Source organism: Lasiosphaeria miniovina, assembly GCF_030549165.1.
Source record: "Lasiosphaeria miniovina strain SMH2392-1A chromosome Unknown B0T26scaffold_7, whole genome shotgun sequence".
Lineage (NCBI taxonomy): Eukaryota > Fungi > Ascomycota > Sordariomycetes > Sordariales > Lasiosphaeriaceae > Lasiosphaeria > Lasiosphaeria miniovina.
In genome coordinates this window covers 1,554,268-1,577,823 of record NW_026848226.1, presented here as the reverse complement: position 1 = coordinate 1,577,823, position 23,556 = coordinate 1,554,268, and the positions used below count along the sequence as shown (strand labels likewise).

General features: G+C 54.5%; 6 protein-coding genes and 1 non-coding gene across 7 annotated transcripts; 4 read left to right on the top strand and 3 right to left on the bottom strand.

Moving 5' to 3' along the window:
• Window positions 1–838: 838 nt before the first annotated feature.
• B0T26DRAFT_656947 (fungal-specific transcription factor domain-containing protein) lies at window positions 839–3,370 on the top strand (the record flags this gene model as incomplete). Its single annotated transcript, XM_060438744.1, has 5 exons — window positions 839–900; window positions 1,265–2,150; window positions 2,206–2,316; window positions 2,384–2,723; window positions 2,811–3,370. 5 exons carry the CDS (start codon window positions 839–841, stop codon window positions 3,368–3,370), a joined length of 1,959 nt encoding a protein of 652 aa, XP_060291440.1.
• Window positions 3,371–6,146: 2,776 nt separating this feature from the next.
• B0T26DRAFT_755856 (uncharacterized protein) lies at window positions 6,147–6,835 on the bottom strand (the record flags this gene model as incomplete). The annotated part of the gene is made up of 2 exons (XM_060446019.1): window positions 6,147–6,253; window positions 6,529–6,835. The coding sequence occupies 2 exons, from the start codon at window positions 6,833–6,835 to the stop codon at window positions 6,147–6,149; spliced, it is 414 nt and encodes a 137-aa protein (XP_060291439.1).
• Window positions 6,836–10,262: 3,427 nt separating this feature from the next.
• Window positions 10,263–14,156, top strand: B0T26DRAFT_447983 (fungal-specific transcription factor domain-containing protein). The gene is made up of 3 exons (XM_060435090.1): window positions 10,263–10,487; window positions 10,780–13,838; window positions 14,138–14,156. Exons 1-2 carry the CDS (start codon window positions 10,387–10,389, stop codon window positions 13,811–13,813), a joined length of 3,135 nt encoding a protein of 1,044 aa, XP_060291438.1. The 5' UTR covers window positions 10,263–10,386; the 3' UTR covers window positions 13,814–13,838; window positions 14,138–14,156.
• A 569-nt stretch (window positions 14,157–14,725) lies between these two features.
• B0T26DRAFT_t236 lies at window positions 14,726–14,798 on the top strand. Its single transcript has one exon. It is a non-coding gene; the product is annotated as a tRNA-Val (tRNA).
• A 914-nt stretch (window positions 14,799–15,712) lies between these two features.
• B0T26DRAFT_755854 (pyridoxal phosphate-dependent transferase) lies at window positions 15,713–17,128 on the top strand (the record flags this gene model as incomplete). Its single annotated transcript, XM_060446018.1, has 1 exon — window positions 15,713–17,128. The coding sequence occupies one exon, from the start codon at window positions 15,713–15,715 to the stop codon at window positions 17,126–17,128; it is 1,416 nt and encodes a 471-aa protein (XP_060291437.1).
• Window positions 17,129–17,978: 850 nt separating this feature from the next.
• Window positions 17,979–18,890, bottom strand: B0T26DRAFT_726263 (uncharacterized protein). The gene has a single exon (XM_060442814.1). It carries the CDS (start codon window positions 18,532–18,534, stop codon window positions 18,232–18,234), a length of 303 nt encoding a protein of 100 aa, XP_060291436.1. The 5' UTR covers window positions 18,535–18,890; the 3' UTR covers window positions 17,979–18,231.
• B0T26DRAFT_655767 (uncharacterized protein) lies at window positions 18,568–19,914 on the bottom strand (the record flags this gene model as incomplete). Its single annotated transcript, XM_060438651.1, has 2 exons — window positions 18,568–18,903; window positions 19,018–19,914. 2 exons carry the CDS (start codon window positions 19,912–19,914, stop codon window positions 18,568–18,570), a joined length of 1,233 nt encoding a protein of 410 aa, XP_060291435.1.
• Between the last annotated feature and the right edge of the window lie 3,642 nt (window positions 19,915–23,556).

Below are 23,556 nucleotides of genomic sequence, written 5' to 3'. Positions count from 1 at the left end.
ACAAACTACAGCTTCACATGGAAAGTGTCGATGGGCCGAATACCGACCTGCACAACTGGATCGACCAAAACAAGAAGCAGAGGGATCTCGGGTGGTCAAATGACGATCTAAACGGCCCGTTCTCGCCAACCCCGCACTTAATTCTCCACAAAGGCAAAGCGGAGAGATGGGCTCGCTTTTCCGAGAGACTTTACCGAGACGGGACTGGAAGGCGGAGAAAAGAGGAAGGCGCGCCTCAATTGATGCGCAGACCGCTGTCACTAAGCCGCAGAAGGAGCATTGCTGTTCAAAAAAGCTAAACGAAAAATAAATAAAAAATCAATTCAACCCAGAATCATGGGAAGAGCAGGCCAAAGACACAGCTCAGGTCCGGACCGATCTTACTGTCCCGCTGTGGTGTGCTTACCCGGGATTCACGCCGGCAAGGCCTCAACACTATCCTTTGGCGGATAGGTGGCCGGCCGTGGCCGTGGCAGTGGCAGTGGTAGTGCTGTTTACCTCTTTTTTAAGATGGAAATCTAGACTTGTTCACTTCACCCCTCGAACTCACTCGCTACCCTCCACGCGATTACCGCCTAGTTATACCCAATTCGCCTTGACCTGTATGCGCAGTACTCGCTGTACTTCATTCACTGTCCACTACGTCAAGCCGCCAAACTACCGCTAGCGGCGCGAGCGCCTCGGTTTTGGCCCACTCTGTGCAGTCCGTCGGATGGGCTATTTGAGAGACGTGTTTCTTGCGGCAGGGAGCCGAAGCCAAGACCAAAGAAAGCCAAAGAAGCGGATTTCGGAGAAGCTTCGTCCTTCGACCACCACAGTCGTTGTGAAGCACTCAACCATGCTGCTATATACGCGGCGCGCTGCTCCCAAGGAGCCCAAGAGGCGTTCCAGAGCTGGTGAGTCGATTTGAGAGTTTCCGATTTCGAATCCCCAATTTCGAATTCCCATGCCTCCCTTTCTACTTCGGTTGTCGAATGCGACTTTGCACACTTGCTGTTATGCTGGGCTGGTCGGGGAGTTGCCAAAACAGTTCTGTCGTCTTTAAGTGGTCGACTCTGCTAACCATGTTGCCACAGGCTGTGCAAGTTGGTGCGTTGATCCCCCTCTATTGATAGATAGTTTCGACTTGTTTTTCTGACTTGGACACAAAGCAAGGAAAAGGTTTGTGTACTCCGTACAAACCCGCAATACGTCTCTGCGCGACGTGCGACTGTTCTGAGACTGGGGAGTCACGAGCTCTCCTTCATGGCCCAGACAAGGACAGTACACCTAACCAGCTGATGGGCGAGCAGAAGAAAAAATGCGACGAAAGACGGCCTCGGTGCACACGCTGCTCGGAGCATAGCTTCGACTGTGTCTACGAAACTGTGCAGCCGCGGCAGCGAAGAAAACGCGAGTCGCTACCGCCGATTCGCACATCAGTCTTGTCTTCAGAATATACCTCTTCTCGCAAGCTGTCCGAAGTTAGCTTGGCTAGTGATGACTCAAGGCGCCCGTCATGGGGCGAGTGGGATCATGGCAGTGTTGTACTAAGCTTCCTGAGCGATGCCATTGCCTCCAGTCCGTCAGAAAGCGTATATGACAGCGGCCCTCTCGTCAAATTCTCGCGGGTTGACTATTCTGGCACGTCACCAGTTGGGGTACGTTCTCCTGTCTCTCTGGTTGAGGCCAATGGCGGGGATTCGGGGCCAGCTATGGGACTCCACCAGGACTCTGGTGTGGTTGCGATCGCGCCGCAATCGAGGTCATTACATCCAGACCTGGCCATGATCGCGCCATGTCCTGTTGGGTCTCCCCTTTTCGATTTCTGTCCGCCGGCATTCTCGGAGTTCTCAGACCGCCGGAGCCGCCGAGCCCTGGTTGATCACTTCTGCAACGTCTTATCGCACCTGATAGTTTTCCGAGAAGAAACGGGAAACCCCTTTCAACAGCTACTTCTGCCGCTCACTCGGAAAGATTCGCCCGTCACAAACGCAATCTATGCTCTCGCCAGCGCCCACCTAGAGTGTCGGGGGGTAGAGAATGCGGAGAAGTCACTCTACTTTCACAATCAGGCCATCCAGGGGGTTGCGCAACTAATCGAGCCCAACAGCACAGTCAACAGAAACGAGATACTAGCAGCAATCATGCTTTTGGTCTACTATGAGGTGGTAAGCTACACTCTATACCCCACAGCGAGTCCAAGCTTGGCTAAAAAGCGGGCAGCTCGTCCAGAAGGGACGCTCCAATATAGTAGCTGGGCACCTAAAGGGGGCACTTACTATAATGTGCACGAACCCGGAGCCCTCCGATCCCACAAGCGTCTTCCTGGAACGCGTACGTGTGCTCCCTTTCTGGACCAGCATTGATTGCCCCCTCCTGATTTGGGCTCACGAGACTGCAGGCGTTTCGTTTTTATGATGTGATCGCAGCTCTCTCGAACGGGACGCCGCCGCTATCAGCAGCGCCCACACCAGATTGCCTCTTGCCTCTCTCCCCACTTGGAGCGTCGGCTGGCTCGCCGCTGTGCAACGTGGACGCCCTTCTCGGCATGGCCACGACACTATGGCCCATCATACATCGTCTATCCAATCTGCTGTCTATGAAGACCGAGCTACAGCTAGCAGTCCGCACCAATGCTATAACCCCCAAGATCGCCGTCCTACGTACAGAGTTTGAGACAACAGCTGGAGCTATCGAAGCAGCCCTAACTCGATGGGAGCCACACCTGGCCCCCATCTTGAGTCTAGACGACGATGGCCAGAGCGGGGATCAGATCTCAATTCCCAATATCACTGACGCCGAAAATAGTCCACACTCGTCCCCCATAGAGTGCGCGGCCGGAAATTCGCCAACTATGAGACCAACTATTGGGCTGGCTCCAACAACAAGGGACAGGATCCACAGCATTAGGAACAACGCGCTCGCTTATCGTCACTCGGCATTTGTCTACTTGTACAGGACAATATACGGCTGCTCGCGGTCCCACAATGTCGTCCAGATGCACACACACCTATCGCTCGTCCATTGTGTTGAGACCGTCTGCCACGCCGGACCTATGGGGGCGCTTCTGTGGCCCCTATTTGTTGCCGCATGCGAGGCCGTCAGTGCAGAGGACCGCGAACTTGCAGACCAGGCCTTCTCCGCGGTAAATCAAAGGCAAGGCATGAGGAATATTGAGCGCGCGTGGATGATTGTTCGGGAAGTGTGGCGGCGGGCAGACTTGGCAGCGGCCACAGAAGACAGGGGGGAGACAAGCTCGGAGCACGCCACTGTCGCTTCGCCAGCCAGAAACTGCTTTTATAACAACAAAGGCAATGAAAACGGCGGTGCAACAGACCTGTGGCGCCAAGTCAGCAGAGAGATGGGTGTGAATATCGTGTTTGGCTAAAGTGCGAGAGACAAGGTTTCCAGTTTGTTGATCCAAACAGTCGATCCCCTTCGGGCCTGCAGCTGCAGCGAACTGGAGGGAGATCTGGACTCTACTGCATGGCCTCGGCTACCAGGGCATGAACAGCTACCCGGTCAATGAGCTTCAAGTAACTGAGTGCGTGGGAGTGAGTGCAACCGTTTTCTGAGTTGCTGAGGCGAGTGAAGAGTCACACCAAAGCGTGACAAAGCTCGAAGGAATCCGGGCCGGTGGACATCCGGGGTTTGGATCAGGTTTTTTTCCCCTTCGCTCCCTTCTCCGACCCGTTTAAATGGAGGGGAGAGAAAGGAGGGTGGGTAGTGAATATGTGGCTGATATATGACAGCCGCTTTGGACACAAAGGACCCAAGGAGCCAGAGATATACCAAGTGACGCCACAGAAAAGCGAAGGGAAGACGTTTGAGGTAGGGGGCCGGGCCGGTAATAGGGCAGCCAACAGGCACCACTAGCCTCTTTCGAAAGTCAACCAGCGGCCCGGTAGCATAAGGCCGCCATATCAGGTCATGTTGTGTCACTTGCCTCCTGATTTCTGGCCGGCACCACCTTAGACTATCGTGATATATGGAGTACTACCATCTGGCCATCTATCGTCCCCCCTAGCGACAGCTTCGTGGCCTGCAAGGACTATCGTTATTTATGAGTCGCTACCGAGGGGTAGCGATTCCGGGAAGCGAAACCCCACACGCATATACGGCGTTGTCGAAAAGACGATAGGTACGGATACTGTAATGATATAGTCTACCTACCACACAGATGGCCAAGGGGGATTGCAAAAGAGGACGTTTAGCCAGCATCCAGCACAACCACCTTTACTTGCGAAACAACTCCCTCACCAATCGTCATTCCATGTCCGATATAAAACTGTTCGATATATATATATGTGTGTGCCGAGGATGAAAGAGAAGGGAAAAAAGGGGGGGCTCGACACGGAGTGACATGCATATTACTAAGTGAACACCAAGAAAACCCGTTGCATTGAACAGGACAGGTACAACCTCAAGTATTTAAATGCGTGTAAAACTGTAGCAGCAGTAATCTGTCAATCTGTCTGTCCGTCTATCCACCTACTTCTCGTTTCTCTACTTGCTTCCCTCTTTTCCACGTAAAATCCCAAGCCGGCACGCCACACACGCACACACACACACACACACACACACACACACACACACAGACACACGTGGAACCGAGATATAATATATACAATAGAATATACTAAGAATGCCGGAAAGAAAGGGTAAGACGGACGCCGTCTGAGATGTGAGATATTCTGTCTTCCAAGAGTTGCAAAAACGGCTCGAGGTGGCTGGGGGTGAAACACAGCCGCATTTTGCCACCGGGGGGGTTGGAGAGAAGGGGACAACCAGCTGATGGGAAGCGTTTTCTTACCGCCTTTTTTGAACTATCACTTTTTTTTCCTGTTTGCTTGTCTATATCAGTACTGTTCTTATTCGGTATATGTGCGCGTGTGCTGTTTGTGATGGGCAAGGGGGGTTGATAAAAAGTGGTACGTTCGTGGTAGTAATCAGGTAAGGTAGGTAAGTGGGGGAGCCCCATTCAGGGGATTAAGGAAGGGGGTGGGTGGGGGGAGATAAAAAGAAAGAAAAGAAAAAAAGTGTGGCGCTTTTCTTCCCCTTCACGGATGCAACGGCTTTTCTTATTTTATTTCTGGTTGCCTAACGTCCTTTCGTACATGACGCCAAACATACAAAACCCATCTTTCCCACGGAATTTCCGCTTTCCTGGGCCCAGGCCCACCAGCTAGCCAGACTGCCCGGGCATTGGGCTGGTCTGGGGGCCTGGCCTGTTTGGAAAATCGGACACTAGCTGCCGATGCCGGAAAAGTGGGGGAGAGCCAGTTCGTGGTTTCGTTTGGGTTACCTACCTTACCTGCATACAAACAAGGTATCTACGCGCAGTTCTATATAACCCGAAGTACTTTCACTAGGCCCTAGGCTTTGTCATCTATGTGCATTTTTTAGTATTCGTACTCGAGTGGAAAGGGAGAAGATGTGCGCTGGGGGCTCCGTTCAGCACATACCGTCCGTGGGGGTCCGGTTCCAACCCTTTTCTTCTTTTCCTTCATTATTAGCCTGAGGGTTAGAAGTATCTTCCAGTCATCGCCCTGTCCTATTTCTCGGTGGTTCCAAGAATCCAGTGTATAGCCAACACCCATCTTGGAAAGGGCAACCTATCGTCGGTCTAAAGATAGGGAGAATGTAAATGCGAATGCGAATAGCACAACATGTTTTGGTCAGTCAGGTTACCCGACATCTACCCTGCGGACTCGACTGTCAGCTATGCGCCACCTTCTTGTCGAAGCTTCTTCCCCAGGCTTCGTTCGGCAAGCTGCCTTAGTACCTATCCCTTGCCTATAGCGGCCTATTGGTAAGCTCGGCCGTACGTCTTTTTGGAGAATAATGTTTGGGGCCTGTCAATGTCGTGCATCAAACGCGGGGTTGTGTCTGGCCCCAGGGGTGAAGGCATAAGACGGGAGGATACGGGTTACGCTCCTGGCGCAAAACGTCAAATCGGTCGACACGCCAATGTTGGATACCTTGGTATTTGGGGTGGCGGCGTCTTCATCTAGAATTTTCTCCACTGTATAAGACAATGGACTCTTGTTTGTTGGACGGCAGGTAGGCCCTTAATGAGCTTGCTTTCCTTCACATGTGCCGTTGGATGCGGGTAGCTAGACCTGAGTAGGTAGTAATTAAGGTACTCGTTAAGTTCGGTGGCATCAATCCCGAACAACGGTTCCCTCGTCATCTGCAACCTTTTCCGCAGCCTCAGCCTTCTTGAGCTCGGCCACCTTTTCGTCGAAGCTCGGTAGATGAAGCATTTCCACTTTGTCGCAGTGGGTAAGCAGCCACTTGCGGCAACGCTCCTAGTCATCTTGCTCGCCCTCCATCGCAGCACTCGGGCCAGGTCTCTCTCAAAAACGACCTTCAAACCACTCGGGCCAGAACCCACCACACTCCTAGTCAATAATGGCAGTGATCTTGAGCGTTTTGGGGCCCACGAAATGTTATGCTGGCCAAGGCCGTTGTGGCAAAAGATGTACTCGTCCCTGTCGGACCTTCCACGTAGTCGCCAACAATAGTTGAGGCGCTAGGCGCGACTGGTGGTGCGCATTGGTGGGTATAAGAGCGTTTCGCCGGGAACCCCTGGCGTGTCGGATCTCTGAGATCTCAGAGTGGCCACGTGCTGCAAGAGCTCCTGCGTCACAACCGGCTTATCTTTCTGTGAGAGCTCGTTCATAGAAACGCCCTCTACCCGCCCAGTGGCGTGGTAAATGGCATCATCGTCTTCGAAAAAGCACTGGAAAGGCGAGGGGAGAGGGGGAATGGAAGGCGCCTTTTCGGCAAGATACTTGAGTACCGCGGCATCGTTTGCGAAGCGCTGGGGTAACGTCGTGGGGGGAACCATGGTGATGCTCGGGTCCCGGGAATTGTTTGCCACTCATGAAGACGAAGGCTGCGCTTAATAAACGAGTTCCTGACCTCAAAATACTTTTTGTCGGCGAGGATGGCTCAGCAACTGGGCTCTCGCAGCTGATGGATGTGTTTCGCCGAGACTGTTGCTAAGGCCGGATGGCTCGCTGTGCCTGGATGATGCTAAACCAAGATTATAGTACCAGAGCATGGTATTTTTGGTCGAGGGAAACTATTCAAGAGATGAGGAAGAAGGACCATGGGGACTAGGAATTGCAGATCAGCTGAGAAACATGATACACGCCGAGTTAGCTGTTTGTTCAATGATGAGATGAAGTTCTAAGAATGCGGTGAACTACCCGCAGATGCCGATCGTCTAGCCAATCCCCTTGGTAGGCCGTCTTCGTACTTGGTCCACTCTGTTTTCTCGTTGCTGTTGCTGTTGTTGTTGTTGCATGTTTCTTACAAATCATTGCTTTTGCCGCTAGAGTTCTTCCGAGCTGGGTACCTGACCCATGGAGCAGACATTATGTACCGACTCACACGCATTGCTATCAAGGTGGTAGGAAGGCAACTTGTGTAAGGGGCTGCAGTGGCTGGTCCAGATGTGGCTTTTGTGTGAGTGAGGTGGCTGTGGTCCAGGATTGGCATATTCTAGTGCGGGTAATAATCAAGCACCGAAACTCCTGCGAATCAATATGCTTGACTAATAAGGGGCCGGCCCCCTTCCCCTTTAGAGAGAGCCTTTTTCGGGGGGAACGTGATGAGCAATTGTGCGATTAGGTACTTTTTTCGTTCCCTTTCTCGTTGTCAGCCGTTTCTCTCCGACCACTTTTGTCCCCTGCCATCCCCCTCTTCCTTATCAGCGTGAACCAGATGCCGTCGCCGTGGGGAGCGCAGCAACCTAGGCTTGGGTCGAGTTGGAAAAAAAAAAGTTGGGGGTCATATATATTGGGAAACGAGATAAGGCGGCCCTGGAGAGCTCGGGATGACATGATGGCGTGCTCTGGAGATGCCGTCCTCTAGGCGATGTCATCCTACGGAACGACCCTAGATGGCTTCCGCGCAGGAGGCAATAAGGGAAAGAGCATCTGGGGGCATCTGGGGAAGCGGGAGGGCTTCCGTCCCATCTCGTCGACTTGCGTTGTTAGGCCCAGGTCGCGTCGAGTCTCGTTGGAAATCCGGGGTTGGCCCGGTCGGCATCTTCCAATCCGTGGAAAAGAAGGGACGCGGACGTGACGCTAAGCCCGAGAGGGCATAGAATAGGACGAGACGGAGTCGCAGCTATGATGCTATTGTCTGCACCTGTTACTGGCTCGCAACGCTAGTAAGGCAATAACCAGCCCGCCGCTGGAAGGATGAGGTGCAAGGCATTGGATCGAGGCAGTATGGACTGAGGTGCACAGTTGAACCTGCCTAACCTCCAACGGTCCTTTCCCAGACGTTGCAGGAAGGCGTGAAGTGGGAGGGTGGCCCCCGCGCTGCCCTGCGCTGGCTGCACTGGACGGATTTGGGAAGCATTCATCCGAGTCAATGGCGGACTGCCAACCGCTGAGCCTACTGCATTGCTGTACCGAAATGCCTGACCCACTTGCTGACCCACCCTTGTCGTCTGATGTCTGAGTCTGCTGGGCACTCTCCAATTTCCAAGACTCACTCCTACAGCGGGCAGTCGCGACTGGTTGCAGCGCAGAATCTTAATGCGGGAGCGGGTTGGGGTTTTGAAATCAGAGCCGTCAGGCAATCCACTTCTCCCTTCCATGTGCGTGTGCGTGCACAGATGAAAGCTCCATCAGCGTTTTAGACTCTGGTAGCTTGTTCGCGCAAAGCCGGCCCTGAGGCATGAAATGCCGAAGCAGCAATGCGAAGACAGCCCAAGACCTGAGTAGAATAAGACCATGCTCGCTGTTTCTCCCGTCACGATGGCTGCAGCCGATGAAGCTGCACGAGTCTCGGCCTCGGAGCACTCTGGGCTGGCAAAGTACATCCCTACGGAGACGTGTGTGGCAACCCCCCGCTGCGAGCGAGCCCTTCCCTAGCATCCATGGCGTTTCTCGACCCCTCAACCCCGACGGGACCCCTCCCCAATCAAGAAGCCCAATGCGATATTATTTCTAACTAAACTTATTGACAGCCCAAGTGCCCAAAACAGCCGCGAAGCAGCTCTTCTCTGATACAGGTTGAGGGGGGCAGAGGGGGGTGCTCGGGGTTAAACAGCGATCAGTGTGAAGTTGGCGCCTTTGCTCTGAATGGCCTAGCTAGGAACGAATACCTTATTACCTACCTAGCCGACACCAAACTCGGGGGTCTGGCCTCACACTCCCTCCCACACCCCCAATTGGTACTCCAATTGAAGTTGCCATTAGCTAGGTCCAAGTGCCCCCGTTCCCGTTGTGGCACGGTTTGAAAGACGTGAGCTCTTTCATTTGCCCGCCCTCCGATGACACCCCGTTATTGAAGCATCACGTCGCGGCTGGCTTGCTTTGCAGCACGCAACTCAGTGCAGGGCAGCGAAAGTGCGGTTGGTGCTTGCTTCCCAGGTTATTACTTGCTACCTACTACTTGCTCTTCTCCGTGCAGTGCAGTGTAGTGCTCAGTCCCGTCAGACAACGCCTCCGGCACGTCTTTTGTTTTCCCCGTCCCCCGGTTGGTTCATCTTTTGTCGGCCCTCGCCGGCTCGCTCGCTCGCAGCGCCTCGACTTTCCCATCCCCACCCTTCCCTCTCTCGTGCACCCAACTTCCCCTCCGCTCTCTCCAAACACTGCAGATCATCGCTTTTCAGACAGCTACAAGCTGCTCCCTCTTCCTGCCCTTTTTTTTTGCCAGCACCCTTCCTAATCTCCGGGTACGCCCAGAGAGGTGCTGTCCATAGCCAACGCATACGCAGGAGCTCCCCAACCTGAAGCTGCGCGTAGAGAAGGAAGGTATCGGCCCAGGACGACCCGCTCCCCAGGCAAGAACGACCTGACGGGACCCAGACCGGCCCAAGGGCTCGTTTGCCCGGATTAGCCTCCACCTCAGTTCCTCCACAGACAGAAGGAGACAGTCGCAGCTGAAATCTGGTCGCACCAAGTCGCTGCGGCCTTGTCTGGCCCGGGCTCCTCTTAGCACCCCTTGACCTTATCTACACCGTTTCTTCCAAAACAAGACAAAAAAACAAAAATGACTTCCTCAAAGTCTCTCCGCCAGTCGTCCGCAGTATGACCATGCTGTCGCGCGCATGTTGATCGCCCCAGGCCTTGCTGCTCCTGCACACCCACACCCACACCCCCTTCTCCTTGCTCGCCCGACAGTACATACAGTACCGAGTACCTTACTTGCTACCTACCTGGCAACGCCGAGCTGTGTCTCGATCGCCCACTTCAACGTCTTTCGTCCCGGCCCTGTCGCTGTTGACTGGATCGGGTCGCGCGACTCGATAAAACCTCACCGACTGCTGCTTTCGTCGAAGCCTACCCCGCCATTAGAGCTTCACCCGGCGAGAGCGAGCGCACCTGATAATTGCACGGCAAGCCATCATGGTTTTGCTATAAAAGGACACCCGCAATGACCACCCTGATCAATGGAGCCTTGCCGCCACCCAAACAAATACGTTTCGTGAATAACCAAGGACAGCCGCCGTCCAAAAGGCGGAGGATAAATGCAGCGTATGTTTTCCGCTTGTGTTCGTGTTACTTCGTGGTTGATTTGCCTTTTATTTTATTATATTTTTGATTTAAAAGTAATTCCCCAATATTTGTATTTCTTCTCTTCGACCTCCATGTCGTCTTTCCAGTTGCTTGTGCGTATTTTTGTGTACGCTAGCCATTGTATGGGTCGTGATCGCGATGTGTGATATCGTGTCACCCCCCACTGGGAGTTGTGCGGTGAAAGGCCTTGTGGGTGGGTGTTGGGGTGTGCTTTGACGGTGGACAGATTGGTTTCTAAAACGCAACATAGATGCTTGACGTGTCGCAAACGAAAAACGAGATGTGCAGGAGAGAAGCCAGTGTGCTCGACTTGCACTAAAAACGGACACAATTGTTTTGGATACAATGACCTGGCGGAGAAGAAGAGGGAGGATGGCGCCGGGCCAATGCCATCGAGAGGCGACCGCACCGATACGACCGACTTAAGCAACGACCTCGACGACGAGAACATGGATGATGGCGATGAGGACGTGCGCCGGCATTGGAAAGCCGAAGCTCGGATGAATAGCTTTAACGGCCGCGACGCAGCGCCGAGGCGCGACTCGGTCTCGAGCATCGCGGCCCCGCCGGGTCGGCCTTGCGGCCAGGGCAACGACTGGGATCAGGACGACAAGTCGCAGGGCTCGGCAAAGGCGATGAGGCGGACCAACTTTGGACGGACCTCTTCCTACTCGGAGGACGGCCGGAGTTCGAATAACCGCTCGCCTGTTGAGCACCATACCGAGAGCCATCGCATGCCCTACTTCAGATACTTTGGACCCACTGCCATCGTCCCGGGCTACAAGCAGATGGTGGTGAATGTGTCGGTGAATCGAGATCGACGCAAGAGCCGGGGCAGCTCGTTCTCGGCCACTTCTCCCGGCTCTTTGTTTGGCTATAGCCTTGGTCACCACCACCCGTCGCATCCCGAGACTGTTCTCGAGACGTTGGAGGATCTACCGGTATACGACGTCAGCGACATAAGTCCGCCTCACCCCATAATCATTACCCTCATCAAGACCTTTTTTCTCTATCTCGGCTGCAACTATCCCTTTCTGCGAGAAAAGAGGATCCTGCGCATGGTTAAGGAGAAGAGGCTCGAGCCCATTCTTGTGGACTCGATGTGTGCATTGGCGGCCAGGTTTTCGGACTTGCCAATCTTTTCCAACGAGCAAGATGCTAGAGTTACGAAGTCTGAGTATGGCCACGTGTTTGCCCAGCGGGCCAAAGCGGCCACCGTCGATACCTTCCCGTGCCCCTCTGTTGCTGCCGTGCAGGCATGCTTGCTTATGGCGTACGAGGGGTTTGGGGCGAACCAAGACAGCGCCTTATGGATGTATCTTGGTCTCGCTATCAGAATGGCGGTTGATCTGGGGCTCCCAAAGAGGGTCGGCATCAAGTATCAGGGGGAGCGCGATCCCTGGTACACGAGAACCTGGAGCCGAAAAGGTAGCGACGACTCGGGGACGCTCGAAGACTCGCAGGATAGTGAAGAAACCCTCAGTGCGGAAGAACAGCTCGAGGTGGAGCAGGAGCGTACCGATACGTTTTGGGCCGTCTTCGTCCTGGACAGAGTCATCTCATCGGGCACTGGCAGACCCGTAACCTTCAGAGACGATGACTTCGAGTTGGCCTTCCCACAGCCGACCAATGATCCGTTGACGGGCTGGCCGGCTCCGTTTCCAAACTTCATTCAGATTATTCATCTGTATGGCCGAGTGTCTGACGTGCTCAACAACATTCGAGACGCTAATGATCTGACCGAGGAGAAGCTGGCCAAGCTGGCCCAGATGGAGAGCGACCTAACTAAAATCTACCAGAAGCAAGATCCCCGCCTCCACTTTGGGATCACCAACTTTGGAGAATACGTCAAGGCCGGCCAGGGTACCACTTTTATTCTTCTGCACTTTTGGTTTCACGCCCTCATCATCGTGCTTCACCAGCCCACGCTATTGACGCCGTTCGGCAGCCTGAGCCGCACGAAGCTGTCGCCCAACAGCCGCGAGCTGTCAATGTCAAGCGCCAAGACCATCGCCGATATTCTTGCTTTTGCCGAGCTCATGGATCCAAAGAGCTTCATCGGCAATCCTTTTACGTCGCAACCCATCTACATCGCCGCATGCGCATTCTTAATGGAGTCAGTCGCGAACAACTCGGAGCCTCCTTCGCGAGAGCCGTCGCCCTCGGAAATCAAGGTCGAAACCCAAAGAAGCTCGTTTGGCGGGAAGCCAAATACGGGTACGGTCCCGGAAGCAAGATCGGCAAAGCATCTACTTCTAGCGTCAGCCGCGAACCAGAACTACCAACGTTGTTACAAATCGCTTCAGCAACTTCAGCAGTACTGGGGAGGGGTCGGATACATCCTCACTGCCCTTGACCAAAAGTCGAAAGGCATATGGGACTGTGAGACGTTCACGAATGAGGAATACGAAAGTGCTAAGTTTCAACGGCGTGGCTCACTCAGCCGTCTGACGCGTTTTGAGAATCCGGCCTCACCAAATGCTCCTCCTATCGCGTGGTCGCTCACTGGCACTACGAACTCGCCCAACTCTAGTCTCACACTGCTGTACCAAAATAATCTGTCGGCGACGCCTGCTCATCCGCCGCCTCCTCCGCCCTCGCTCCCAGTATCTGCTGCCACGCCCCCGGGGAATATGATCTATGATCCTATCCGGCAAAGCCTCCCGGAAACGGGCTCCATGTTTCCGCCTGCATATCCCCAACCAAACGTTTCGGCCGTGCGTTATCAAGCCCATCCCCCCAAGCCTGGCCGTCATTCGACGTCATCTGCGGGCGGGACTGGTGGAAGGTCGCTACTCAAGTATGGGACCCCGCCCTTGGGCGATATGGATTCAAACAGTCCGCCAAATGACTCGAAGATGCATGGACTTGGTATGTCTCAAGGGGGTCATGGGCCGTCACCGCATGCATATGGATCGGCTTCGCAACATTCTTCGGGGTACGAGTCTTCTGCCGTCCATAGCGGATCGCCCTCTAGCACTATCACAGACTCGGGCATGCACCACCAGCAAGGCCACAACGGTGTTCACCACGGGCAAGGCGGGCATGGGCACAGCAGCTACGAAGGCGACTTTCCTCAGAGCGGCTTGGCTTCGGGATCATACTCATATCTTGGCCTTAACCCCATTAATGAAATCATCACTTTCGACAGCCAGGAGATCAGCTTTGATGCTTTGGGTCTGCCAAACGAAATGATGCCGCCGTGGTTGGAGATTTTACCCGATAACGTTTTGGGTCTGTGGGAGGGAGGCATGTCGGGTTCAAACCAGGGTCATATGGGTTAGGGGAGGTATGGCTTATACGGCCGAGGTGGGGATACCCAGGTTTCTTTGCGCATTCTCTGCTGTCGTGTCAAGTGTCATTTTCTGGCCTCCAACGATTGATGATGTTTCCAGACCCGGGAAGGACTTATGATAACGATTCCATTTCGTTGGAGGAATAGGTTCTGCTTTGTTGTTTTTATGCGTCATGCCTTGTTTCCTTTCCTGCGTTCTCCTCGAGCACAAAGTACTGATTGCTAAGCACCTCACTACACACGATGGCACGATGGCTCACTGTATCACATCGTGGGTCATTCGTGCCGATGACTTTCTCTTACCTTTTCCAAGACAAATGCCCCAAACCATTGGAACTGGCGGGTATTATCATTCGGGGTTTCATGATCATATCTATTATTTAATAGCAAGGAGACGGCGCATTTTAGTCAATTGGTTGGGTAAAGCGGGGGTGGGAGGTCTTCTCTTTCCACATACGCGGAGTTTTTGGTGTTGGAAGAAGGAAGACTTGGGGGCTATCCGGAGGGTGATGCTTGTGCACGGGCGCAAGACGCAAAAGAAAGAAGAAAAAATACCTCGGAATCCTCTCGGCGGGAGGTCAATAAGGGAAGAAAGAAGTCTTTTTTTTCTCCATCTGGGGGGTTGCTGCTGCCGCATATTCTCCATTGCATCTTTGGCAATTTGCTAATAGTTAGTTTTTTTCTTCACTTGTTGTTAGTTATTCTTATAGTTTTTATATTTACTGCGAGTTGTCTTCATCACATGTTCAAATGCTCCTTTGATGGGTTGTCTGTCGTTGTATCTGGTGTGTCAGCCTGCACCGCCGCACTCGATGAAATGGGCTCCTCCTAATCCCCCAGACCACATGAATGGCCATCTCCGAGCCCTGTTCATCCACTAGGAACCCAACCTAACAAAGAAGGCTGCGTGGCCCAGTGGTTAAGGCATCTGCTTTACACGCAGAGGATCGCAGGTTCGATCCCTGCCGCGGTCACTTTGATTTGGGTTCTTAATATTCTTAACCTTTACACCGGCTTGGTTCCGTGAGTTTGAGGAGTTTTTTTTTTTGGAACTTTTTTCTTCTACATCTTCTAAGTAAGTTCTATTCTTAACTCGGTTTCTGTTTTACACAGTTCTTTTAAATGCACGCACCATATTTCACAACGAAGATAAGTTATTCGTGCTCTATGTATTAATAAAACTCTCTACGTCAAGGTGATTAAACGGTCTAGGTTCGGCAATTCGGCAGCATGTCAACAGCAGCGGCAGCGGTTTCAGGCCTTGCAATGACTGAATGCCGACTCGCAGTGTGAGTTTACGGTGAGAGCCTTGATAGGCCGGGGGTCGCCGCTGCTGTTCTTGTTTAGCAGGGAAGGTTTTCCTTATCGATAGGGATGCGGTCGTTGACCGTGGCGGTGATCGGCTGGGCTTAGCGGTTGACAGATGGCGGGGTTCAATTGAGGGTCGCTGAAACGCCGAAATCGCTCAATGGGGGGGGGGGGGGGGGAGGGGGGGTTTTTTAAAAAAAAAAATTCTGGGGCTGCTTGTCTGGTGGGTGTGTGGGATGACTCTTCGCCCAGTGCTTGCTCGCTAGCGATATCGTTCATACACAACCAATGTCCATTTCCCGAGCAAGACGGCGGTAGAAATTCCATGTGAGTTGTTATTTTTTTAGATCCTTTCCGGCAGTTGCTTTTTTTGTCTTGATCGTTTGCATTTGCGGCCCAATTGCTATCAGCCAGTGACATCGCCATTACACTCCCTATCAAGCAAGCACTTGCTGACAAGGAACCCGGCTCGACAGAGGTGGCTTGACGTCGCCCTTTCCTCTCCCTCGTCCTCGAATCCCTCCAACCCGCTCGCCCGTCGACTTGCACACTCGGACCTCGCCCTTCCCTCCCTTGGACGATGGCCTTCCGAGCATCTCTGCGGTTCGCCACCAAGACGCTCCCCGCTGGCGGTCGCGCGAGGTTCCTGTCGCAAGCGGCGGCTGTGCCGACGTCGAGTAGCAGCACGGCGGGCGCCCCCAGCGCGGCACAGATCCGTCGCGACGCCAGCATACCGAACCCCGATCCGCCCGCCGGCTCGGCCAGCGCCGCCTTCATCCGCGAGCATGCCCCCTTCATGGTGACCACGTACTCGCGGCCCGCGCCCGTCTTCGTGCGCGGAGAGGGCTCGTACCTGTGGGACCTCGAGAACCGCAAGTACCTGGACCTGACAGCCGGCATTGCCGTCAACTCGCTCGGCCACTGCGACCCGGAGTTCGCCGAGCTCATCGCCCAGCAGGCCAAGACGCTCGTCCACGCTTCCAACCTGTACTACAATCCCTGGACCGGCGCCCTGTCCAAGCTGCTGGTCGAGAAGACGGTCGAGTCGGGCGCCATGCACGACGCCGCCGCCGTCTTCGTGTGCAACTCGGGCTCCGAGGCCAACGAGGCCGGCATCAAGTTCATGCGCAAGGTCGGCAAGGTCCTCGACTCCTCGGGCGCCAAGCACGAGGTCGTCTCCTTCGCCAACGCCTTCCACGGCCGCACCATGGGCAGCCTGTCGGCCACCCCCAACCCAAAGTACCAGGCCCCCTTCGCCCCCATGGTGCCCGGCTTCCGCGTCGGCACGTACAACGACGTGGCCGGTATCGACGCCCTCGTGACGGGCCGTACGTGCGGCGTCATTGTCGAGCCCATCCAGGGCGAGGGCGGCGTGCAGGTCGGCTCCGACGCCTTCCTGGTGGCGCTGGCGCGCCGCTGCCGCGAGGTCGACGCCGTGCTGCAGTACGACGAGATCCAGTGCGGCCTGTCGCGCACCGGCGACCTGTGGGCGCACGGCCGGCTGCCGCGCGAGGCGCACCCGGACATCCTCACGACGGCCAAGGCGCTTGGCAACGGCTTCCCCATCGGCGCCACCATCGTCAACGCGCGCGTCGCCGACAAGATCAAGGTCGGCGACCACGGCACCACGTTCGGCGGCAACCCGCTCGCCTGCCGCCTGGCCCACTACATCGTGTCGCGTCTGGCCGACCCAGCGCTGCAGGCCGCCGTCGTCGCCAAGGGCCAGCTGTTCGAGCGCGGCTTCGCCCGCCTGCAGCAGAGGTTCCCCGACCTCATCGCCGAGGTCCGCGGCCGCGGCCTCATCCTCGGCCTGCAGCTCACCCAGGACCCCGCCCCTATTGTCGCCGCCGCCCGCGAACGCGGCATGCTCATCATCATCGCCGGCACCAACACCCTGCGCTTCGTCCCCAGCCTGACCATCTCGGACCGCGAGATCGAGGAGGGCCTAGTCATTCTCGAGGAGGCCATCGAGGCGACAATCGCGGCGGCGGCATGAAAGAGAGATATATATTTGTGGCGGCGGCCCCTTCCCTCCGTCCCGGCTTGCAGTTAGCCATCTAACCTGGCTGTCTGGTTGGACTGACTCTTAATATATCTCGCCTCCTGTGCAGCATCAGGATGATTTCTAGCCTTTTTTTCTTTGATAGATCCAAGAACTCACTAACAAAGTAGGTAGGTAGCTTCCACCAAGTGATTGAGCGGGACAAAAATGTGTGTGTGGTGGAATTTGTCCTTTTTTATTGATGCCCGCTTGGTTCCTTTTTTGCAAGTTCCTTAGCAAGGCTAGGTTTGAAGTAAGGCGTTTTCAGGAGTTTTCCTTTCTCTTTTTTTCTTCTACGATGAGATAGTTTCTTCTCCCTTCCACCAGAAGGGGAGAAAGATATATACAAAAAGCGAGCAATTTATTTTAAATTTTGAAGTTGAATTAGAATTCGAAGACGAAACGAAATCCGGGGTCAAATCAGCTTCCTGCCTACTACTTACCCTGCTCTCTCGAGCGTACATAGAAATAAGGATAGTAAATAATGGGTATTCGGATGAGTGCCAGACTCCATCCATTTGGGCATGCTTGCTGCGGGTGCAACAAAAGGTTTCCGTGTTCCTCAGCAGACCAAAACTCCACCACCTGATGAAGTACGAGGTAGGCTTCCGTAGAACAATACAACAGCAATATTGCAGCTTTGTTGGCCACGGCGTCAACCAGGTCAAACGAAACCGTGACATAATATCCATACCTAAAGGTGGCTTTACCTACCACTCTAAGTAGTCAGTCTTCACGCCATGTTGTTTGATATCACAGAGACAGTGTTTTCTCAGGTAAGAAAGAGAACTAGGTAGTCAGGAAGTCATCGTGAATGATGGATGTATTTATTTCTATAGCATCCTCCGTGTGGCTGGCCAAGTAGCTAGCTTCTGCTTTCAAGACTAGCAGCCCGCCCATGAACGTGTCCGCGTTTCACCCATACCGCGTTTATGCTGATTGACATGACACATAAAAAAGCGTCGCCTTATTGTCCTCTATTCCCCGCCGTCACTTAAACAAGGGTCGTTGTCTCTCTGTCTGACCCCCACTCTTTGTCGCGGCCTTTTTGTATTTTCTCACAATGCCACACATGCAAAAGCCCCGGCCCAAAACGCCAAATCCCTAGTTGATGCCTGAAAAAAAGAAGAGAAGAACACAAGATTTGCAAGAATACACACCACGAGTGTGTGCACCTGCCAAACGAGTGGAAATGTGCCAGTGGTCGCCCAAATGTTTTGTAAAAAAGGGTATATGCTCACGAATGTCAAGAATCGAAAGAGTGAGACCAGCCCAGAAAAATGTGGGTCCCCTTCCCCGCGTTGGGAAAGAGTCAAGTGAGTGAGTGTCAAAGAAGGGCGAATGTTCATTTTTATTTTCATTGTCGTCGTCGTCGACTTAATCTCAAGACGAGATTAATCGTAGAGGTTGATTTTGCGGCGCGGTGCCCGGCCAAGGCCGCGACGGCTGATGGCAAACGTGTCACTGACGCCAGCCGTGCACTTGGTGCCGGCGGCCATAGAGATGACCGCCGACCAGCTGCCGCTGGCGCACCGCTGGAAGGCGTTGCCGGCGATGCAGTTCCAAGCGCCCTCGTTGGTGCAGGCTGTGCCAGGAGAGTAGGTTCCAGCCGCGCTCGAGCCGGACCCAGTGCTGGTGCCGGTGCCGGTGCCGGTGCCAAGGGGGGCAGCAGCGGAGCTGGCCTTGGTGGCGGTCTGCAGCGTCGTGGGGACTGCGGCAACAGGCGTCGTCTGAACGGGGTTCACAGTGACCGAGGCCACTGAGCTGGTTTGGACGGTGACAAACACGCCGCTAGTTGTCATTTGTAAGCTAGAGGAAACAGCGGATGATGAGGGAAGAGGAACATACCCAGGCAAAGTAGGAGACACTGTTGGCACCGCCGTGGTGGTTGGGGATGGTGCAGCGAAAGCCGGCGCCGAAGAAGTCGACGTGCTAGCGCCAGCACCAGCGCCAGCGCTTGAGCTCGAACCCGCTCCAGAGCCAGAGCCGGAGCCGGAGCCGGAGCTAGAGCCAGATCCAGAGTCCGAACCCGAGCCGGCAGCGGCAGCGGAACCACAGGTTCCTGTTGGCGGTGACTGCGTAGCACCCTTATTAGTGACAACATCGGGTCCAGGGTTGGGGTAGATGACATCGGCGCTGTCGACCGTCTTGCAGCCGTTTCCGACATTGGCGAGGAAAATGGAAGGGCGGGACGAGAATGCCACAGCGCGCTCTGCGAGCGGCTCACGCTTGCTGCTGCCTCCTCCAATAGTGACGGCGGCGCAGTTCATGTATATCTCGCGATTTCCGAGGTTGTTGTTCCAGGTCCAAGCAAAGATGGCGTCGCCGGTTTTGGCGTCTGATGGAATCGAAAACGGGTAGCTAGACGAGAGTGGGCATCCGCCAACGATGGACTGGACAACGGTGAACGTCTTTCCTCCATCGTAACTCAGACTCGCCTGGCAGGAGCCGCCACCGTGAGCCGCACCACCGACGATGGTGAAGTTGTATGTGCCACCGGGAGCAAACGTGGCCGTGCTCTTGCCTGCCGCGGAACCAATATCGGATAGGTAGCCCTTGCAAGGATAGTTGGAGCCGTCACCACTGAGAGGGGCCGTCATGGAGTAATCGATGTTGACTGCGTTCGGGTTGTACTTGGACCGGAGAGGGGCAGGAAACTGCATTTCCATGTGGGCGGCAGCAAGCTGGCCACCAGCGACGAGCAGAGCCAGAAGGCCTGTGGTGAATGCGTTGGAAGGCATTTTTGGTGAAGGAGCGCCGAGCTGTAAAAGTGAGTTCGGTCTGAGAGGCTGGTGATTATCCCGTGAGATAATGGTTTGTAAAAGATCCTGTCTTTTGATGCGTCGTTCCTGGTGCTGTTGCTAGGAAGTCCGGATACGTAGGTAAGGCAGCTGTTTCCGAAAATGAGAGTGGAAGATGAGAAGCAGTGAAGTTGGTTGTTTGACGCCCTTTAAAAAGAGTTGAGCACAGCTCTTGCGCCAGAAGAAGGAATGATTGTTCACTGAGGTTGGTGAAAATTGTTCGAGGAGGCCGGAGTTAACAATAGCGGGGCGGGGCGAACAATAGGAAGCACCTGGCTGAATGACGGAAGTTGAACAGCTGGTTTTCCGAGGTGACGAACAATAAGAGGTGAAACAATAGAAATCCCTTGACGGGGTGGAAGGAGAGACAAAAGGCAAAGGAAGGAGCCGTGGCGTGGTGGTTAAGATCAAGACAAAAGAAGGCAGGACGTGCCAGACGGGTAGAGGGACGTCTCCCTTTATGTTTCTATTCGACCTGTTCATCCCTCGGCCATTGGACGCGAGAGGGCTGGGGACGAGGAGGAGATGTTTCGAACGCCACGCCACTAGGTAGGCGAGTGTGCTCCCTCTCGCTGCCAAGCACCAAACACCAAGCACAACAGCAAAACACCACAGCACCCCAGCATCCCGGCAATTGCCTCTCCGTCCGCGACCCGTTTGCTGCCGTGTGAATGGACGGCACGGGGATGTGATGGTGTGGGGATGGCGGCGACCCGGGTGGATCGTGCATACGCACGCAAACCCACGACCCTGAGGACTCCAGAGCCTCTGCCCCCTTTCTCAACGAGTGCATCGCCTGCGGCTATGCAAGGCCTGCTAGGATGATCGGTGTTGTACTGTACACTCCAGTACACCGTCCCAACTTCATCAGGTACCTCCTGCGGGGCACTTGCTTGTCATATCAGGTACCAGAATCCCATGACAGCTTTAGGGACAAGAGTGAATCAATCACCTGCGAGTGGCGGCTGGCTGGCTGGCAGCGAGCCGCGCGGTGTGCCTGGAATGCTGTATAGCAGCCTTCTTGGGCGAGGGGCAGTCATTGCTGAGACAGGTTGACAGACATTGACGTGGCCGACACCCGACCCCCCAGCTTACCTGCCTCTAGCCGGGTCACGCAGTAATGGATATGGTCATGGAAAATGAAATAGCACGGGGATAGAACATGGCCGGCGGCATTCTAGCGGCCGCCAGCGAACGGCATGGACAGATAGATGATGGAGGTCGGCAGTCGGCTGGTCTTGGTCTTCTGTGAGGCTGCATTTCAAGCGCCTTACCAGGATCGCCTGCCGAATCGCAGTTCTCCATTCTCTGTCCGGGAACCCCCAAAAACGAGAGGCACAGCAAAAAGAGGCAAATAGATTGAACAAAAAAGGAATGGAAGCGTTTTGTGATCTGCATGCAGCAAAAAAGTAGGGCCTGCAGGGGCTCTAAAGACGCGGGCAGCCAATCGAGGGGCGCGCGTGCCTGGCTCTTGCCAAACCCCCGGCAGTAGCTGATTGGTCCACGCTTGGTGAGGGGACGGGGGCGATCCGGGGGAACCTGGTCGAGCCACCGACTTCGGGTGGGCCAGTCCCGACATGAAACACCAAACCCCTTTTTCGGCTCTGCAACTCTGCGCCTCTGCTGAGAGCTGAGGGTTGGGCAACAGTCCATTCGAGAGCGCCCGACCTGGGTTCCCGCGTTCTGGAATTCTCCTTGCGACAAAAACTTGGAAGCCCAACCCCCGTAAAGTCCCCTCTCCGGGCGGTACTGTGCCACAGCGACCCCTGCACGGCCCATTCCAGTGGCCGCCGTGTCTTGGCTCTGCTGCTCGTCGGGACCCACTCACTACCTTTCGTTCTCCTTGCAGAAACGCATCCCACGGACCCTCCGTGTTTGTTTGCTTCCTCTTCCCCCTTTTCGCTGTGCCGGAAAGCCGCCATGCTCTCTGAATGAACCCTTCACCTCTCCTCGTTGTGATTAGGTCGCATTGATATGGCCGTAGCCCTGACAAGAGCAAGGCAGGCATTTTTCGTCAAGCCAAAGGACTAGGCAAGGCCCCAAACCCTCGCTCTCTCCTATCTACCCAGTTATGCTTATTAGTAGTGGCGACTAAAGGCCAGGGGAGCCCGTCTCCCCAAGGGGATGGATGGATGCACACATCACCGAGTTAAGCACGCAACCATCACGCCACCGTCCGGCCATATAACCAAGACAAGCCGCGTTACCCATGTCATGTGTGTGTGTGTATGTGTGTGTGTGTGTGTTTGTGCGTGCGTTCGTGCGAACAGTCAAATCCCAATGTTTGTCAGCGAGGGACCTTCCAAGATCTGATCCTTGACATGGTCGAACTTTGCGAGAAGAACAATTTTGCCTGGTGATCGGATACGTTGAACTAATCCCTATCGTTTCTCAACTCCGCCAACGTCTCCGGATCTCCAGCTTCGACCACAAGGGTTAGCCAAGCCCCTTTCGATCGCCGTTCGGGCTTTGAGCTACCAAACGAGTCTCCTGTATGTAGTCCATGTCTGGGAGCAGGTTTGATGGAGAGTAACCTCAAAAAGGATCAATCACCACATTTTAGAAAACTAGAGGTCTTTCGTGGCCGAATCTTTCCCTTCCCTTAAGTACGGAGTACTACGCTAACAAACATTCGAAGTGCATGTATTCCGAACGTCACGGATTTACAAGACCCATCCATCCGTGCAGCCTAATCTAGAAAGCGGCAACGCAGATGTCAGAGTAAGACAGATGCACGCACTTAGAGACCTGACGGCGGGCTGCAACAGCCGTGCTGCAAGCTGCAAGGCACACACGAACCGATCTTCTTGGCTTCGACAAAATAATGTTTGCCTTCAACAGTCATCTGCATGCTTTTAGGAGTCTGTCTTTTCGGTCTGAATTCTGAGCCGGCTGGTCCATCCATCCCGGGCCTTGTGCGGGAAGATATTGTTCTCCCCCACAACGTTTGCAGAGATGAGATGCGGCTCCATATAATGAACTGCCTATATGTTGAAATATTGACAAGAGCTCTCAGAATCAACATTTCCCGGGCCAAGAGGCTACAAAATAACGCAATGGACAATCGCTAAGGACAAACAGACATGCGGGCCTTTCATACTTGTTTGGAGCACTTTCTTGAGAGAAAAAAATTGTCAAGAAAGAATTAGAGAAATCCTCCATAATTCTGACCGTCCTGACCTCTCCCACAGGCTTTTTTCCTCTTGGTATTCAACGCCAGCCTTTCTGACTGTCGTTGGATTTCCATACACGACCCCACTCAGCACGCCGGACAGGGTAGCCCGGTCTGGGCGGTGAGCCCCAACCCTCGTCCTCCCACTGTGGTTTAGGGCGCTTGGCGAGGCTTGACTTTCCATTCGGGTTGAGCAGCGGGTTCCCTTGCAGCCAAATGCCGGCAATGCTTGGAATCTGAACTGTGAGTTGCGTTGCACCCGCGAGGCCCCAAGGCCAAGGGCCAGGCCCGTCGTTCCCGCGCGGCCAAGGTGAGAATCGAAGCATGATGGAAAACCCCTTTGGGAAATTCGATATGACGCGCGCAGCAGAGGGCGGTGCACGCCGCTGCCGTACATTGGACGATAGACG

Excerpts from the sequence above, each read along its gene's own strand:
- B0T26DRAFT_726263 (XM_060442814.1), bottom strand. The coding sequence starts at position 18,534 with ATGAAAATAAAAATGAACATTCGCCCTTCTTTGACACTCACTCACTTG.
- B0T26DRAFT_447983 (XM_060435090.1), top strand. The coding sequence starts at position 10,387 with ATGACCACCCTGATCAATGGAGCCTTGCCGCCACCCAAACAAATACGT. Across the intron at positions 10,488-10,779 it reads AGGCGGAGGATAAATGCAGC|ATGCTTGACGTGTCGCAAAC; the intron begins GTATGTTTTCCG and ends AACGCAACATAG.